Source organism: Rattus rattus, chromosome 15 (genome assembly GCF_011064425.1).
Source record: "Rattus rattus isolate New Zealand chromosome 15, Rrattus_CSIRO_v1, whole genome shotgun sequence".
NCBI classification, from domain to species: domain Eukaryota; kingdom Metazoa; phylum Chordata; class Mammalia; order Rodentia; family Muridae; genus Rattus; species Rattus rattus.
The window spans coordinates 1,617,428-1,636,609 of record NC_046168.1 but is presented as its reverse complement, the minus strand read 5'-3'; the positions used below and the strand labels follow the sequence as shown (position 1 = coordinate 1,636,609).

At 42.8% G+C, this 19,182-nt stretch overlaps 1 protein-coding gene across 1 annotated transcript in view; it reads right to left on the bottom strand.

The window, feature by feature from the left end:
* Positions 1-18,943, bottom strand: part of Dpysl3 (dihydropyrimidinase like 3) — a 62,660-nt gene extending 43,717 nt beyond the window's left edge. The window contains exon 1 of the mRNA XM_032886139.1: positions 18,741-18,943. Coding sequence (XP_032742030.1) covers positions 18,741-18,779 — 39 coding nt within the window. The 5' untranslated portion in view covers positions 18,780-18,943. The remainder of the gene's footprint in view (positions 1-18,740) is intronic.
* Positions 18,944-19,182: the final 239 nt, after the last annotated feature.

Sequence of the window (19,182 nt, the reverse complement as noted above, 5' to 3'; positions counted from 1 at the left end):
TTCTAGCACCACCCCCTTTTATAACATATGCACATTCTACTGCTTCTGTTCTACAGAATTTCAAACCTACACATATACTAATAGGTGATCTCTCTCTCTCTCTCTCTCTCTCTCTCTCTCTCTCTCTCTCTCTCTCTCTCTCTCTCTTTCTCTGTTCTAAGGAAGTGGAACTGAACTGCTATTGGGCAGAATCCAAGTCCTGTCAGTGTTGTGCCTATTTCACCAGGAAATGAACATGAAAACTCATCTTGGCCTTGATTCTAAGACAAACAAGCTAATTAATTCAGTACCAAAACACGGGCTTCAGAGACAATTAGCCAAGGTGTCAGGGATAGGCAGAAATGAAACAATAATTAAAGTAATTGCAGAGCACAAATAAAAATGCAAAGTAAAAACAAAACAGGTAAAAGTGAGTGGCAGCAGATAGGAGTCCAGGGGGCCAAGTGGGTAAAAGTATCACATTGAGACTTTTCATGGTGGTGAAACTCTTTAGGGTGACGCTGCGATGGTAAACAATGTCATGCATTCTGCAAAGGGAGAGACTCGGGAGAGACTCCAGATAGAAGCCGGACTGCCATCAACTATCGGCAATGGTATCGGGTTGGGGTTGGGGGGGGTGTCTTCTGTTTTGCAGAGATCAAAAATCTCACATGGGCCTTGTCTGACATACTCCTGAAGTAACTCCTGAATTGCTAATTTGAACACACAGGTGTGGTCAGAACAAATTCTGACCAGAATAAGGAAGTACTAAGTTATAACAGTATTGATTACTGTGATTTACAACTTTTACTGGAAATTCATTAGATGTTGAAATGGTCCTAAGTTTCGATACTTTTGTTCAAGGAAATCTCAATAAAATGCTGACTTACATGCCTTCATCAACCCCATGAATTGATGGGATTAACTCACAGAGCCGGTTAGGGAGAATCAGTTTCTAATGTAAGAAATGCATCCCAGTGGAAACAGAGGACCTGCTGTGGATTGCCTGATACCAATAATATTCAAACAGTGACCAAAGATGGGAGGCAAATATTTAACGATGTTCAGTTTGTATTCTGTGACTAATAGAAAACTCTAAGAAAACATCTTTTTAGAAAGACATATGAAATTTAATCCCAGACTGACTACTTAAAAATTGTAAAAAGAATTAGGTCAACAGAATGATTGTGCTGGAGATAAAGAAACTACTGGGAAAATCGCAGGCAGCAGAGGGGAAAAAGGACAGTCTAGAAGTCTCCTTAGCACTTGGGGAAAGAGCTGGGAGTAGTTAACATTGACCTTGAGTTATTAAGCAGAGTTTAATGATGGGCTTGTCTGCACAGTGTGGACCTGGGTCAAGGACATTCACTGGACACGCACATCCAGGGCCTGCCAACAGCATGAACTCAGGACTTGTAACCATCCAGCCTTGACCGTAACAGAAGAGGAAGTGGTTCCTAGAACTCAAAAGGATTGATGTATGTTGAGGGCTGCTTGGTAGAGGGCTGTACTCCTTCCCTGGATACATTCCTTTCCTGGATAAATCAGGCCCTACAGGAAGGAAACATACCCCGACTTCCCTGTTCCTTCCCCTTCAGTCTCCTACGGATACCATGTGAATGAAATGAATGAGGCTGTGTAGGCAACAGAGATGGGTAATGCAGGGCATAAAGCCCAGGACTTGGAGCAGGGCAGAAAAGGAGCAGACAGAGAAGCAAGAGAACAAGGAACATCCAACAGTAAACCATGACTTAATAACTATGATAAAACCATGGCATGAGTTATTAGTAATAAAATACGATTTTATTAATGCTTGGGAGACTTTGTTCTGTTTTCTCAATACTGGGAACATTTCGAGAGTCTTCAGCATGTAAGTGACTAACTACTGAGTTGAATCCTATCTCCAAGGCAGACTTTCTTTCTTTCTTTCTTTCTTTCTTTCTTTCTTTCTTTCTTTCTTTCTTTCTTTCTTTCTTTCTTTCTTTCTTTCTTCTTGTGTGTGTGTGTGTGTGTGTGTGTGTGTGTGTGTCCACATCATGATTGTGAAGGTCAGAGAGCAATTTTTGGGAGTTGGTTCTCTCCTTCCACCATATATCCAAAAGATCAAACGTGGGTCATCATGCATGCCAGCAAACACTTTTATCCCCGGAGCCATTTCTCTGGCCAAAAATTATTTTTTACATACATTTACTTTGTGTGCCAAAGGAAGTTAAATCTATATTTTGAGCTAAAATATACCCCACATAACCACACTACAGTTGGATGGACAAAATAGAATGTCATTCTTGTCAAGATGCACAAAATACACAAAATAATTAAATCTAAACATGTGTATTAGTCCAGATTTAGGGTGGGTTTATAGACCTCAGATGATCCAGATTTATAGTAGGTCTTCCTTTCTCAAATAATTCAATCAAGGCAAAATCCCTTACAGGTGTGCCAGATGCTTGGGATTTAATTAGTCCCAGATGCAATCAAGTTAGCCAGGATTAGAGATCACAATTTGTATCTTGTTTTTGTGTGAACAGGAGGAAGATCTGGAAGGATAAACATCAGATTGCTATCATGGTAGCAGTAGGATGGGATGCAGAAGGTAATATGAGGAATAGCAAAAACTCCCTAACTACTTGCATTGTTTAGTTGCAAAATGTACAAGGCACTTTGTAACTTTCTGAAGAAATTCCATATGGAAAATTACAAAATGGATAAAGATCAAATTGATTGCTGATGTGACACAAATAACATAGATTTAAAAAAAAATGCTCAGCATATTATCAAGGAAAGCTTGGTTTCTAAAGGACTGGAGGAGAGGGATCGATGTACAAAAATTCACCACTGTTCAGCACAAGATTCTTATCAAAAAAGGCAGAGGGGCAGGAAAGTAACAAAAGTGAGATCCAAGGCTGAATAATAATAATAATTTTGAGGCACTGGTTAGCCAAAGAGACATGTGGCAGAGATGGGGGCCTGGAATTTAGGAAAATGATATTAATGGATGGACTTGAATTAATACCGCACTGGAGACTCTCAAGTCCTTAGAAAGACAACAAATGGTTGTCCATAGATTTGGGGCTCCAGCAAATGATGTCATCTCTGCTGCTGTGTAGATGAATGGTTCCCCACTCCTCTACTAAGAAGCAATTCTCCTCTTTAATCATTTCTGACAGACAGCTAGCTTTGAGTGGCTCTTTACAGTGTCAGGAAGCCTAGTGAATTCTCACCCCATTGCTTTTCCGAAACAAGAAACTTTTTCACTAAATCTGAAAGCCAGCCAAACTGTAATTCCAAGAAGTGAAATGCAGCCTTGAGCCTTGGAATATGTGAGGGGCACCTTCAAATGACAGTGCCCAGCAATTTGTAGAGGCCACAGGGCTCCTTTTCCAAGTCTGAGATTATACTTTAAAAGTTGGTGGGAACTTCCTGGGAATTGTGGCTAAAAGCATGCAACCACTGACTTATGCAACTCTCTAAAACTGTCCCACAGTGGACACGTTTGATAGAAGGCACAGCTTGCAGTGCCCCAGCTCCTACCAGGGAGAGGGCCTGGAAGAAAGGGTCTTGGAGAAAGGCACAATTTCAAAGACCAGAGATGGGTTCAAGCTTGCTGTAACTTGGAATTCCAGACTTGATTCTTCTGAATAGGGAAACACAGAAGGGCTCTTCATCCTCTTTGCAGTCTAAGAACCTAAAAATGGGTCTGTGCCAGGGTAGCCTGACAGAGGAAGGAAGAAAGACCTTCAAGAACATGATTGTTGCCCTCAAAAGACTGCCATGATTCTAAATTCTGGTTACAGAAGATATCCATGGAGTGTCGGTTCCTTCAGAAGTGAGAACCCACATCTCAGGATGAAGTCGTCCATCTTCTTGTCTATGTGTCTCCATTTCCTCTGTTCTCAGAAAACAGTTTGACTTTTCACTTTGTTTTTAAAGTTTGGGTCAGCTCTGTGAAGAAATAAGCCTTAACTAGTTTTTGATAAAGAGCACAGAACAATTCTTTGTGTGTGTGTGTGTGTGTGTGTGTGTGTGTGTGTGTGTATTTGTCCACTTTTATTGGTAAAATAACTTATTGTGGTAAGAAATATAAAAGCAGATATTTGCTTTTTTTTTCTGGACAGGCAGTCTAATCTGAGAAAAGCCAAGAGAAACCCAGAATTTGTCCTGTCCACAAGATGTGCAGGGATAAAGATGGAGCAGAGATTGTGGGAATGGCCAACCAATGACTGCCCAACTTGAGACCCATCCTATGGGAGACGGCCAACCCCTGACACTGTTAATGACACTCACTATGCTTGCAGACAGGAATCAAGCATAACTCTCCTCTGAGAGACTCCACCCAACCACTGATAGAAACAGATGTAGAGAGCCACAAACATTAGGAGTAGCTTGGGGAGTCTTGGGGAAGAATGAGGAGAGCTGAAGGGGTCAAGAATACCACAGAAGAGCAACAGAGTCAACCAACCTGGGCCTATGGGGGTTCACACAGACTGAACCACCAACCAAAGAGTACATAGCACAATTCTTATAAAGAAACTTAAGGCGGGAAGTCAGGCCATATTTTCTGTGGTCATTTCTTGACACACAAAGGATATTATGGTCATGAGTAATTCTCTTGGTCACCATCTTCTATCTAGCTGAAAAACTTATATATACCCACAGCCTTGCTTTCATTAGAAAGGGGCCTATTAAAGCAACAGCTACTTTGACTCATTGGTCCCAGACTTCCCCACCAAATTATATTTACAGGGAAAATTACAAATGCTTTGAGAACAAGGAAGACCTGAACTGAAATGAATTCTGGAAACATACAAATGAGGCCCACTCAAAAAAATCCCAACTTGCTACAAAGCTTCCTCCATCCTCAACAAATCCTCAGGCTCGAGGAACAAGTGACAAAAACACAGGGCATTCAAGATTGCTTTCTATTGGCCAAGGGCATACTAACATTACAGGAGTATGTCCCCATATTTTAAGACAAGCTGACTTCATCACAAAGTCATGAAGCCATGCTCCCTTCTTCTAGGTCATCACTTAACATTCTATTTTCCTACCATGTGAGAAACAACCTTTTGGAATTGTTCTGCAGTAAGCCCTTATGATGCACATCTGGCCAGAAGTATTTCAGATTCAAGTTTATAGTTGCCGACCGTCTACCCAGCAAAAGACAAAAGATGCACACTGTGAGGTGTATTAAATTGTGTCTAAAAAAATAGCCAAGTACAATCTCTCACACATGTGTGTCAGCACTCCCCTGCTCCATGCCATTTCAAGTCCTCCTCTTTCTTTCCCAATCTTACTCCTGAGGGTAGACCAAGAGGCCTTGCTTAGATAGCATGTAATATACAGTAGATATGGTCCCTTTATCACTGAAAAGATAATCTAGTGGCTTTTTCTGATTACGATTAACTTTTTTCTTATATTACCAATGTGTTTCTTTACGGCATTCTCATACAGATGCTTCAGTATGCTTTGTACTAATTTGTCCCCCTCCCACCCCCAACTCCCACCCTGTTCTCCCCCACCTCTTTAACTGCCTCCAGCTGTTTCCCTTCTTTAAATGATCCCACAGTCTGCTTTCATATATCGTTTTTCCCCCTTGATGCCCCTGAACCAATTAACCTGAGAGAGCCCATTAGTTTAAAGCCAAGGTGCAGTGTGATGTTTTATTCATGTATATACCTGTTCCTCTGTTTGATGTTTGCAAATGTATCTAGTGATATGATAGTAAACAAAGAACAATCTGACACTATGATGATTGAAAAGGGAAAGAACAAACAAGGGTCTAGACAGAGGTTATAATCTCAGCAGAGGCCAGGGACATTTAGAAAACAGGAGTCAGAGGAGGTGAGAGTGTAGAATTGCTTTTGAATATTTTCCAAGAAGGAACATATATGAAGTTGCCAGTAAAGAAAGATCTGAACAGTGAGGTCTTAGAAAAATCCCTACAGTCACTTTGAGACAAGAGGAAATACAGACACCATAAGCTAGAGGCAAGCACATGATCAAGGACAAGCAGGAGGGGAGGACATGCCACCAGAAGTCAGTGGCGGCAGGAGGCACATGTAGCCTTGGGAGTCAGGGCCTGCATTTTATTGGTGGTACTACGGAAGACATTTCACCAAGACAGTTACCTGGCCAGATCTATATGCTAAATGGGTGTCATGATTAGCCATGAAGGATAAATTTGGGAATGAGCACAATGGAGCACTGAGGGGATTCTTTTCAGTAAGATGAGGGGCTTGGGCTATGCTGGAGCCAACATCTGGTTTAAAGATCTTGTCGCAAAGCTGAAGCTTGCCGAGGTCAAGCCAACAGGCAGATCAAGCAAATTTAGCACATGTAAACAAGTATCCATCTGCCAACTCCACAGCCACAGACGAGGGAGCACTGCCTATCTGCTTTTACTTTCTTCTTCCTTTTCAATAGTTGCATGTTCATCATTTTATTACTTCAATACACGTAAAATAAATCTTCAGATTAATCGAAATAATTCTAAACCATGTTATGGAAAAGTAGATTCTCCTCATGATATGTCTGTATGGATTTGGCTTGCTGCTTTAGCGGAGGTAATTAACTCTCTTTGGAGGCTCAGATTTCTTAAGGGTCAGGGATCTGTCACTATGTGCACTAATTCTTTATTACGTGTAGATATAGATCCCCTCATTTTTTGGAAGTATAGCTCTAGAGAAATCCAACTACATTGTCTGCTTATATTCCCTACCTCACCTTTTACTCTAAAATTAAAAGGCAAACTTGTCTAATCTCAGGGTTGGCTTCAACTCACTGAGGCTCTGGGGTTGTTTGGTTCTTCCTCCCAACATTAAAGCTCCTGGTAAGTAGGGGTTCTTCACATCCTGCTGGGTGTCTTCACTGGAAAGGAGCGGAGTATAGTAAGTGAAGACATAAGGTCAGACAGGAAGGTAAGTTTGGGTCTCCCTCAATCAACAACCACAGACCTTCGATCCCTGGTCTATGAGGAAAGGCTGATAGTAACTATAACCAGACGTGTTACAAGGTTTGACTATGATTCCATCTCTGAATATAATTTCTTATAAATAATGATTCCTGTCACCAGATAAGTGTTCAAATGTTCTCATTCTCTGACTTTAACCTTCACCCTGTGAGGCCCTATAAGGGCCTGCAGGTCTGAGGCTACGGGCTAGCAGGTGTGGCCGCTGAGACCTCCCTCCTGAGTTCCTACACTCCCTTCTCTCTTCTTCTGAGGGTCTTTGAATGTTTCTCCCTCTGCCTATATATGTGGAGGTGTATGTGTGGGAGTGGTTGTTTGTATGTTTAAGTTATTTTATTCCCATTGGATGGGGACTGGCTCTTACTGACTCTTTTGACTTCATTTTCATTTTAACAATCGATCCTGTCTCCAAACAGACACATTTTAGGAAGCCAATGTATGGATCTATGTGGGTTAGGAATGGTTTAGTTCCTAACATTCTCCTCTCCCTTACCTAAAAACATGTGAGTAAAGTCCCCAAATCCAGCAAGGGGAAATGCCACTTAAAGGAAAAGAGAAAAAAAAAAAACTTACATGACCTTTGGCAAATGACACTACCTCTTACCCAAAGTGTTTTAAGCATATAAACAAAGGGGTTGGAAAAACAGGACATTTGTCTTCCTGCCCTTACCCAAGCAAAGCACATTTTCCTGTGAATTCTTGTAGCAAAAAGGGTCTGTGATAGGATCAGGGAAGAACTGAAACACAAAATGTATCTTCATTGGGAATAAGTCAGAACGAAGTCTCTAAAAGCAGAACATTATATCCAATTGCTTTAAAGTGGCTGGAAGTTTCCCCTCTCTATCAGGCCACAATTTAAACCTGGCTTATTGGATAAAGCAGAAACCCACTTGTGAATTATCAATATCCCTAGCACAAAATGATCTCCCGGGGATTGATCTGGGGCACAGATCAGCTCTTAGGGGAAAAAAGGGACAATTCCAAATGTAGATTTCCTGGAAAGAATACCGGAAAGAAACACAAACCTTGAGAAGTTGGAAAAGGAAAACCAGCTTCCAGGCTGCCAGGTCAAGCCTGTGAGGAGAGGGGGAAGGCAAAGCCAGTTGAATTCTCTCCCCAGCTGTGTAACCTCCATTTTCTGGACACTGTGCACTCCCACAGATATCAGCACTTTAAGGAAGCAGAAAGGCAAGCCAAGGAAGCAAACGTGCTCAATGAAGGAGTGAAGGAGTGAAGAAAACTAAGACAAGAACTTTTTTTTTCCATGAAAAAAAAAAAAAGGCACAATGGTGAGATTCTAGGCAAGACTGGGATTCTGGTCTCGTTTACTGAGACCTGTGAGCTGAGTGACTAGAACGATTATTCTTTCCCCACATGGTAGTTTTTCATTTGATATCAAATATAAACCGAGATCTTTAAATTAATGCCATTTCAGTTTTTGTTACTAAAAAGATCTTAGAGACAATTCAAAATTTTTAAAAAAATATGGATTAATTTAACTGGATTTCTCAAGCAATGGGATAATATATTAAGCAGGTTAAGAACAATTTTATGGAAAAGTATTTAAAATAAGAAAAATTGTAATAATATATTGTAGAAAGACAAAGGGGAACATTAAAGTACATGAATCCACATGTGGTGCTGATTTAATAAATGACATAAAATCCTTATGGGACATGCTAATAAGGTTCCTAGTTGCTGTTTCTTGCTAATTTCATTGGCACTGATGCTTACTGTCCTTATTTTATTTATACCTTTTCATAAATTCTTCTTCAACTACTTTTTTATGGAAAAAAATTTAAGATTACGCTTAATAACTTACAATGGGAAACACCCTTTTTCAATTGAGTCTTTGTTTTCTCACCTGTAAAGAAATGCTGAGCTTTCAATTATAGCTCTAGGGATATTTTGACTACGTGGAGTTTTCAGAGCTACAAAAACTAAACACCTCTGGAATTCTGGCTACAATGATGTGTAGCAGAGGGCCTCAGTGAGAAAGTGAAGTCCCCATACCTCTCGCTGATATTTTCTCTTCTTCCTTGCAAAGTAGCCTTGGGGATGAGACTGAGGTCCACCTCCCTGCCAAGTTGTGCATGTAAGACAGGTTGGGACCGGTGCTCTGAGTATGAAGGGCAAAAGGCTTCCAGTTACAAAGCAGTGACTACTAGTCCAACCCCCATGCTTGGGAGGGTTACTAATTAGCTGCTCTCCCTATTTCTTGTACTACTTATGCCTCATGGAAAACAAGAAAGGATATAGTGAGGACTTGATAAAGAGGCAAAATTTTGTGTCTCTAGAAATGTGAGATTTTCCTAACTGTGGTATGCAAGTAAGGTGGCACCATATAATAGAGTTAAGAATGTGGGTTCTTAGTCAGGTTTGACCTTTGTCCCTTGAGGGTTATGTGCACTAAAGGGTTAATTTTTACATATTTTTCAACAATAAAATAGAAAGAACTCTGCTGGAACTCCATCTAATCAATCTCTTTTCAGGGTTGAGTGAGATACTAAATGAAATAACATAAGGCACAGTAAATACCAAATCTTGGAAAACTAATGCTTTTTATATATTATCTACATTAGATGTTCCCGTGACAATCTTAACATAGTTAATGGGTAATAAATATTAGTAATTCAACAACAGAAAAATATCAAAATGTTTCTGTTGCATCTGGTTACATTATGCAGTCACCATCACAATCCATGTAGTACTTAATGCAAATGTTTTCCATGTTCCAGGCCCACAGATACTGTGACCTCCCATGCTTTTCCTTCTCCTGCAGAACAAAGTGATCCAATGACTACTATCACACCAAAAATATTCTGCTTTGAAATGTCCCTCATAGGCACATGTGTGAGGTCACTGGGTGGCCTTGGGGATTAAAAGTGGTCCTGTCTCCTCCCATCCTCAGCTTCCTCTTCACTAGGATGTGAGAAGGTGAGGAATCTCTCTCATCATCAGGGAGGCACCTGCTGCAATGCTATCCCTTCCTCACAGACTGGACCCCTTCAAACTGTGAGCCAAAATAAACAGTTTGCTTTTTAAGTTTCCTTTTAAAGACATTTTGTCACAGTAAAAACAGAGACTTATTGCTACTGCACTGTCCATGCTGACTTGAGTGCCCTAAAATGTGCTTTCACTGACTGTACCCTGAAAACCAAGCAAGGACGTTGCTGAGAGCATTTGGAGCTGCTTCTAGGAATCTGGCATTTGTCACTGGGCTCGGACAAGGAAGTAGCCTCAGATAAGAGTGTCAGAAACAGTGACCACTAGGCTCTGTTTACTAATTTGCGATCTCTTTGCTTCCTACTTAATTACAATCTTATGTGATCTTCTTGTTTACTACTTCGTTTGGTTACTTGTCTTTGATCTAAGAACTGACCATGTTCTGGGGATGTACCTAGAAGGATATAAAAGCAGACTGCAGAGAAATAAAGCAGCTTCAGCATCAGTACTGGCTGAAGTCATGTTATAATTTTGTCTGTTTTTCTTTTTCAGTCCTCACTCCCTTGCTTGAGACCCTGCTGACTGACTGAGTTAGCTTGGTCAGGAAGTGCAATGGTTAATTTAAATTAATAACTTCTCTGGGTTTAAAATTATCTAAAGGCACTTCTCATTTGTGTCTTCAGAGAGGTGTAACTGGGGTGGGAAGGCCCAGGCTGGATGTGTGCTGCACTGTCCTATGGGCTAGGATCCAGAATGAATAAAACAGGGGAAATGAAAAATCCTAATCCCAGCTAGCATTTCTCCCTCTCTACTTTCTGTCCTGCCAGGATGCGAGAAGGTGTAATATTCCAGCTTCAGGCTCGTAACTGCCCTGGACCTGTCTTCTGCCATCCCTCCCTGAAAACATAGACTATGAACCCAACTCTGAACCAAAACAAAGCCTTCCTTTTCCAACAAGTTGCTTCTTCTCAGGCATTTGGTTACAGTGGTGAACCAAGCCAACTAATGTATGAACTTTACTAAATAGTCTAATGCCAAGAATAACTGCAAAGCTCAAAGAAAGATGACAACTGTCATAGGGCGAGACTCTGAAAATCTTGGAAAATACATGAGCAAGAATAAAAACTTTCTATCTGAGTGTCCAACTCTAATAGAGGAAAAAGAAAAAAACAGTGAGCTGCTTCCTAGCCAGTATTTCTAAAAGACAAAATTAGCAGTGCATGTGCCGATGGGCCTAATTGCTGCTAATAAGTCTAATGACTTTGTGATTTATGTACAAAGGCAGACAGAGACGATTAAATTAAGATTTATATTGTATTCAGGTTCAAGGAGTCATGGTGACAATTTCCTTTATTTGAAAGAAAAGTTAACGATCTGAATGAATTCTTTAAGTCATTTATAGTAAGAGAAATGATGTCTCTGTTTACAACCAGAAGTATTCAAGTTGATGCCTAAAACATGCTCAGAGAGGCTGCACAGGTTTTGGGGGTCACGGACAGGGAAGAGAGAAGTGTAAACACTGGAGGGTTTTCTGGCCCATTTGCCCAGAGCAGGCTCTATCCCACAGTCCTCTGTTTGTTCTGCTAATATGTCCCATTCCTCTTGGCTCAGTGACTTGATACCCATTTCTTACAGTTGGATCTTATCTTGAGGTCTTAAGCATGAATATTCTCAAAAGTCGTCGGTGAAAGAGAGGCTGGTGTTCAGGAGCAGAAGCTCTTTCAGTCCTCTTCTCCATTAAAGTTAATGCTGCAGGTCAATGCCAGATGTTTCTATTCATTCAACATTGCTTGTGGATTTTTCTTCTCCTTAAACAGAGGACCTAATATGTGCTGATCAAAGATTTAGGCACAGGAGGCTCCCTGATAACCTCACACAGAGCCCATAGTATTACTGGGCCTTTGAGAAGAGAGTCATTTCCACTGGACAGCAGCCAGCATATTTAAAATATCAGTACGGGCAGCCAAAAAGGCTCATGCGAGCACAGTCCCAGAGCTGTTTTCTGTTTGCTTGTTTGTTTGCCTAGTCTAGATTTGGGGGCAATTGTTGCCTTTGTGCCTTTATCAATGGCAGCCTTCACTGAAGGAGACACAGCAGTGACAGCAAATGAATCATGGCATCACTTTAATAATGCTCGTTTTCACTGATCTAAAGCTCGGCTTAAAGAAAAGGGCCCATCCCTCATTATTACTCCACTGCCCTCTTCTATAGTCTATTAGCCAAGTCTACTCCCTAAATGAGAAAAACGCAAAGATGTTAAGGGCAAAAAGCAACCAGAGTCCGTTATATCCAACACAGATGTTGGCTGGTCCTGGTGAGCCAACGCTAACTCTCACGCATTCCCCCCGCCCCCGCCCCACTCACACTTTCCTCGTGGGAGGGAAGAGCTGCAACTCTTCTATGTGAATGTGGAACAGAAGAGGAATAGGCTTGCTCTTGGGGTCATTTTCTTTAGCAGGGACCTCGGGGATCAGAGAGAGGCAAGATCTGTTTGTCAGTGCAGATTCTAAGGTTGTCTAAAGTCTTAGGTAAATGAGAGGCAAGGGCAGACCCAAGGATCCTGCCTTCCAGGGACCTCTTGTACTGTGGTCACAGCTGAGGTTCTTCACTCTCTAAGGGGTGCCTCTCTTCAAATAAAATCTGGGCTGTGGCTATAGAAGCTCAGTGTAGATTTGAAGTACTTTTATAGGAGGTACAAGATATATTATCATCATGTGGTAAAAGTCTCACTTATCCTTCTTATTATCCAGTATTTCTATGGCATAAACACAGGCACACAAAAGTGAGCCAAGAGAAATGTGTCTTAGAATTCCAGACATCCCCAGTAGGTTTCTGGGCCATTCTATTATGGAGCTTAGAGTGCTGGGTGTGTCTGTTTGCCTGAACGGGAATTGGAACTTGGTTTCTTCTATCTGGGAAAAGGACAGGGAGAGAAAGTGAGAAGACCCTCAGCTAAGCAAGGCAGGAAAAAAAACACCCAACATCTGCTTTTCCATCCTGTAATGGTCCATGCTCCTGAGTAAAAGTCAGAAGGAAACTCAGACAGCTGAAGGAACCATGTTAGAAGGGCATACACTCAGCTGTTCTTCCAGAAGTTATATTCTTCTGCACTTGGCCAGCTCATCTGCAACTCCCGTTCACCCCCACAGCAAACATTTGATGTGTGAGCTACCAGATCTACAGGATTAGAGGGGAGGAGGAAGGGACAGGTCATGTGTGTCCATGAATCTACTGCTTTCTTGCCTATGTGACTTGCCTCTTGGTGGAACAATCCCAGAACCTTTCTTTTTACCCATGTGACTTCAGTTAAATGAGGTAATGTTTGTGATCCCTTCCCTAGGATGAACAATAGTGGCCTGTAACTGTATGCACAAGAGTTGTAGAGAACTACATGAACTAATCCGTGCGGCTTTCAGTGGGGTGCATGTGATAATTCTAGGAGTTTGTGCTCAGTCCCTTACTCAATGAACTAATTTAACAGCTCCCCTGTGCTTAGCTTCATCTTGCTAGTTCAAAGAATGCATTCCTCAAGAGAAGTCATATATGTACTCCATGAAAAGGTTGTGTCTCAAAATAAGGAGGAAGGATTCATTCGATTTCACCAAAGATTTGATTTTGGGGTTAATTCTATTTCATGGGTTGACATAGACATGTGTCAATTTGATTTCATTAGACAGGGACTTCACAAAAGACTCTCTTTTCCAAAGTCTTTGACTACACTTGTTTCTCATTGGCCTAAGGGAAGATTGAGGACAGGTGAAGCTATGCATGGACCAAATGGGGGCTTCACTGGATGTAGGGGTGGTTACAGGCACATTTGTACCCTAGGGACACACCCCTACTTTTGTTTAACATTTTGCAGCTTTTAACTGTAATAAGCAGATATAAATGGTTGTATAAAACAGGCCAATATTTAAAGAACAAAGGGTTGCATAGGATACAAAGGGGCGGGGTTGTTCTATTTCAACTTTAATTTCTATAAATTTGAAAGAAATGATATGGAAAAAAACTGCTATAAGTTGAGTTGTGAACAACCTGCTGAAAGGGTATCTACCCTCTGATTAGGAATGAAAAACAGAGTGCAAATGTATTTAGCAGGTCTCTGGGATCTAGTAGTCTCTTGTCTGGTTGTCAGAAATTAATGACAGAAACGCAATTATACAGAGTGCTGTCACATAACTAAGGCAAGAAAAATCATTAACCCTGTATAACATCATTTTTATTTTTTTTCCTGTTTGAAAACATATTTTAAACATTTCCCAGGAAAATCACTTTACCAGACAGTGGCCAAATGTTCCTTTATTAATACTCACACACTCAGAAGGAATTGAGATCTTATAAACAAATATTTACTATCTTGAACACACTTGGGTGTTCACAGACCACTTTCAGGGGTCAACGTTCATTGAACCTTCCAACAGCTCAGTGGAATGAAAAGGAAGATTTTTGTTCTTATTTTTGCATTTGTTTGCTTGTTTCAAGCTGGTGGTTGAAGCCAGGTAAGTCTCAAATTCTGTTAAGACATCTCTCTGGAATTCCCCAAAGTATTTTGCTGATTTGGTCATAGCAACTTGTACTCAAAGCCTTTATTATACCTGAGACATTTTGCCTATACTCCAGGAAGAATAACCTGGCTAGGAACCATAGCATACCTGCTCAGAATATAAAGGATCAAAACAGATAACCCAGGCAGAACCTGCATCAACATTTCCACACTCGGATAGCTCAAATGCTTCCCATTCCTAAGTGTTTAAGATTTTTTCAAGTCCTTCACTCTGGAATTTCCCTTCCATGGTGCCTTACTTGGATAGGCAGATTCCTTTCCTTTGGTCTCTGAACTTGAATTCTTTACCTCCTAATATTTTCTTCCCATGAAGTGATACTTACTGACACACAAGGAATACACAGATGCATGCATTTGGAGAGGGGCAAAATGTACTGGCTTCTTCCTCAAAGTCAAGTCTAGTCAGTCCCCCAGCCTAAAGACCTCAGACACTCCTACAGTTCTCTGGTCCACACCCCTTTTTAAAAAAGAATTACCATAGAACCACAACTTGACAATAGTTCCTAACAAGACCTCAGAGTTCAGGCTCCGTGCTCTATATTAAAACTGGCAGCTGGTTTTCTTTAGATTCATAGTCCAGCAATGTCCAAAGATCACACAGACAACGTAACTTCTAGAAAACAGAGATGTAGTTATCTACAAGACACTATTTACAGAAGGCCATTAGTCATTAGAAAAAGCCACCTCTCTGTGGTCAGTCAGAGTGCGGGGGTGGGAGGTGGGCAGAGAGGGGGAAGGAGATGGGGGAAAAAGGAGGAGGAGGTGAAGGAGAAGAGAAGATGAATTCTGGGGTTCTTTATGTGCCTCTGGGAGGCAGCAGCTGCATAAAAGTGACTTTGAAGTTGGATAAGCCATCAGCGTGATTTCCAGCTCTCACTGTGTAACTCTGAGTAACTGACTTGGTCTATCTAGGTTTCCATGAGCTAAACTATGAAGTGGTTTTCTGTCAATGCTCAGATAAGAAAACTGGTACCCAGACTTCAGGAGTCCTCCCAATCACTCAGTAGTCAGTTTCAAGTTGGAGGTTACATCAGAGGTAGAAAAAGACTTACATTGACGTAAAAAGTATCTCCAAAATTGATATGGTGGAGAACATTCAACATGCTAGATATTTATTTGAACATAATAGATAAAAAAAGATTTTTTTTTAATCCCTAAACTATGGACAAGTATACTGTCAGGCTCAATTGACTCCAGGCTTAAATGGGAAAAGCACGCAGTGTACACAATCCTGGGACAAAATATTACCCAATTCCTACTCCTTAGGCATTATGTGCCCAACACAGTGAGACAGTGGAGCTGGGAGGTTGTGCCTAATCTCTTAAGCAACCCAGAATGTCTAGTGTCTGACACTGAGAATTGAAGGCTGGCATTAAGGTGGGAAAGCTGCCTCACCTGCTGCCCTGACAAGGCACAATACTATTCAAGCCTGAACGACTCAGAAGGAAAGCCCCCTCCCAGATCCACCAGAGGCAGCAGATCCTCCTGCCCCCAGGAAACAAATGCACACTTGTGAGTGTTCTCACCTCATAAGAACAGCAAGAACAGGTGGAAGGAGAAAAGCAATAAAAACAAAAAAGCAAAGCAAACGACCTATTCCCAACCAAAAATGGTTGCAAAGGCGGTGTCTGGAGAGGCAAGTGGGTCAGACCCAGAGAAGACTGCCTCCTTCAGTCTACAGCCTATAGTGACACTTGAGCTACTGGGTGGGGCTGCCTTTACGGAAGAGAAGACAGGGACTAGGATATTTAATTAGAATTTTAGAAGGTTTGCATTTTTTTAAAAAAGAACCCATATCAAGAATAGGGAACACATGTTAGATTTATATCTTTAATTATATTTTCAATCTACATAGAGCTGTGCCCATATTTTTATATTCTTACCTATGTCTCAGAAGGTGTTTTAATACTTTTCCTGTTTGAAGATAATCCTCTTTTATAGCCATGCAAACACACAGAGATGTTTTATTCTAAGAAAGAATCCCTGCTTGCAGAAACGCAAACACAAAGCATGAGAAACATCTAGAAATGGATTCCTAATCTCCAAAGACCGGCCCCGCCCCCTGCCATGCCCTCCCTGTCATCTGCCTGGTTCTAACAATGACTGCCAGACAGCCTGACTTGAAGAGATTCACACCCACTGCCCAGTTCTGGTTCCAGGTCTTGGAGATGTATCCCCAGCTTCCAGCACAGGCTGCATGTAGCACCACGCCCATGCACAGAGAAAGGATGGGAGACACACTGAAAATGAATGAGGTACCCCTACCCTACCGGAGAGCATCCAAGCAGAGACAAAAGGGAACCCCTTACAAGCCCAGACCTGAGAACAGGGCAGGGTACAGCCACAGTGGCTTTGGATCTTAAGACAGGCTATACTGCCTAAATGTCTTTATCATTCCTTAAACGAGGCTTAAATGGTACCTGGAGGGTGGGGGGAAGGAATGGGTGTGGTCCTCAATGTCATGTCACAGGCTGGGTCTGTAAGAAGAATGACTGAAGCCTTTAAAGATTGGGAGGAGCAGGGGGAAGGTTCTCTGCCTGTCCCCAAAAGGAGATTTGTCAAGATTGTACATTAAGTGTAAATAAGTGGCCTGCAGCAGACCTCCAGCTGCAGTAGCAGGAGCGATGTGGTTCCAACCACTTCATTAAAGAAACCAATAGCAAAAGGACACTGTGATCCTGATTAGATTCTTACTGGTGATACCTTCTATATCTCTTTGCAAAGACAACTGGCACCAGGCAAACACAGACACGGGCTGAAGCGCATATTGTTTCTCAAGGATGGAGAGTGAATGTTCTCAGGTAGGGACACAGGAGTACATCCTTGAGCCCAAAGCCTCTTAGGCAAATGGATCCGCTAGCCAGCTCAACTATTCTCCCCGGGGAGGGTTTTCTTCCCTGGGATCAGGTGGACAGCTGGGAAGGGCGGGGTGCGATTGTCACAAAGTGAAGTAGGCTCTGGTGCCAGCTGAAGGTGAGATGCTGCAATAGGAATAAGTCACTTAACAATGCGGTGCCGGAGGGGCCTGAAGAAGGTTCTTCACTGCAGTTGCACAGGGCATTCCAAATGTAAGAGGAGCAAGTGCAAGACTCGGGCTCCTGGCAAAATCAAGACAGATCCCCTAAGAGGAAAGTAGGTGGCAGGTAGAAGTCAGCTCTGGGGCAGCTGCAGAGCCTCCCAGTGGCCACCTATCACTTCCTTTGTTCCCCTTGCAAAGATGGAGTAGCCACCCATTCCTCTAACACATACACAACACACACACACACACACACACACACACACACACACACATCACATCTTAATACAACCATACTGCTTCCTACTAAACTACCAAATGCCACTGGCTCTTGCTTTTTTGTTTTAATGCTATCCCAGACTGCATATGTCCCCACAATTCAGGGCATTAAATTAACTCAACAGGGAGGACTCTCAGGCTGGGAGAGAGGTATTTTGTCCAGGACACCACCTAGCTGGGAACTGGTGAAGAGATCGAAGCTGATAAAGGCATGTCTCCACCCTAGTTGCACACTTAGAGCATGACACCAGCCAGCCGGAGACGGTTCACTCTAGCACACAATAGCAGTTGGACACCACATGCACTCAGCGTCTGTGTGCAACTGCGAACTAAAATGTTGTCTGCAAACTCAGTTTTCTCTGGGAGGAGAAATAGGAATGGCAGGAAAAAGGTATACAATTAAGGTGGAAATAAAGTTAATCATTTTTATTGCATGTTAGCTTTTGAATCTCCAATCTGACACACCCAAACCTATATGTGGGGAAGGAGGGTATCCCCCTAGGACTAGTAGTCCGGGAACCCATAGCGCCTTCTCGGAGGCGCTGGGATCAAAACCGTAAGGCCCAAGCAAGAAGAGGGGCGCGGTCCGGCTGCCTACTACCAGTGGAAAAAGGTGTCATCTCTCATACCCTACCAGACCTAAAAGATACACCAACAAAAAGCACACCTCAAGCTTCAGGAGAAACCCCCCGCCCCTGGCGAGGCTGGGTTCCGCGAAGCCCTGTGAGCCATACGCTCTAGGCGGTGGAATAGGACAAACAACCCGAAGTTCTCTGCGTCAGTGTTTAAGGTTTCCCTCTTTGTTTTGATTTCCTCAAACCCCAGGGTCGCTGCATCAGTGTGGCGCCGTCTGCGCCGTCTGGACTGACCGCCGCACTCCAGCACCCGGACCACGCCGGGTCCCTATTTCCCGGGGGACCCGATGGGGCACGCCAATGGCATCCAAGCCACCCCGCCCGCGGCCGGCAAGGAGCCACCGGCGGACTCACCGTGATCCGAGGAATGTTCTTCTTGCCCTGGTAGGACATGGTGGTGGCTCTGGTTGCAGGGGATGCCTGCCTCGCTGCTACTGCTGCTGCTCGCGCGCTTGGCTCAGCGCACAGCGCCCCAGATCAGGTGGAGCGAATGGTGCGCTGGCCGGTGCTACCGCCTCCTCTCGCCTCCGCCCCCCTCCCGGGCTCCCGCGGCGGCTGCCAGAGACAATAGTAAATCTCCCCGGTCCCCCTTCGCCCCGACCCGCCTCTCGCCACTCGCACCCTCCTCCACTGGCGTTCACGCCGGGCTCCGGGTTTCTTTTTTGTTTTTTGTTGCTTTTTTTTTCTTCTTTTTCTTTTGTGGTGCCAGCTGGGACCCCGTAAGGCAGGAATGGCTGATCTGAGACTCCTCCCTCTTCTCTCTTATCCCTATTGATTTTCTTTTTTGCATCTGCCT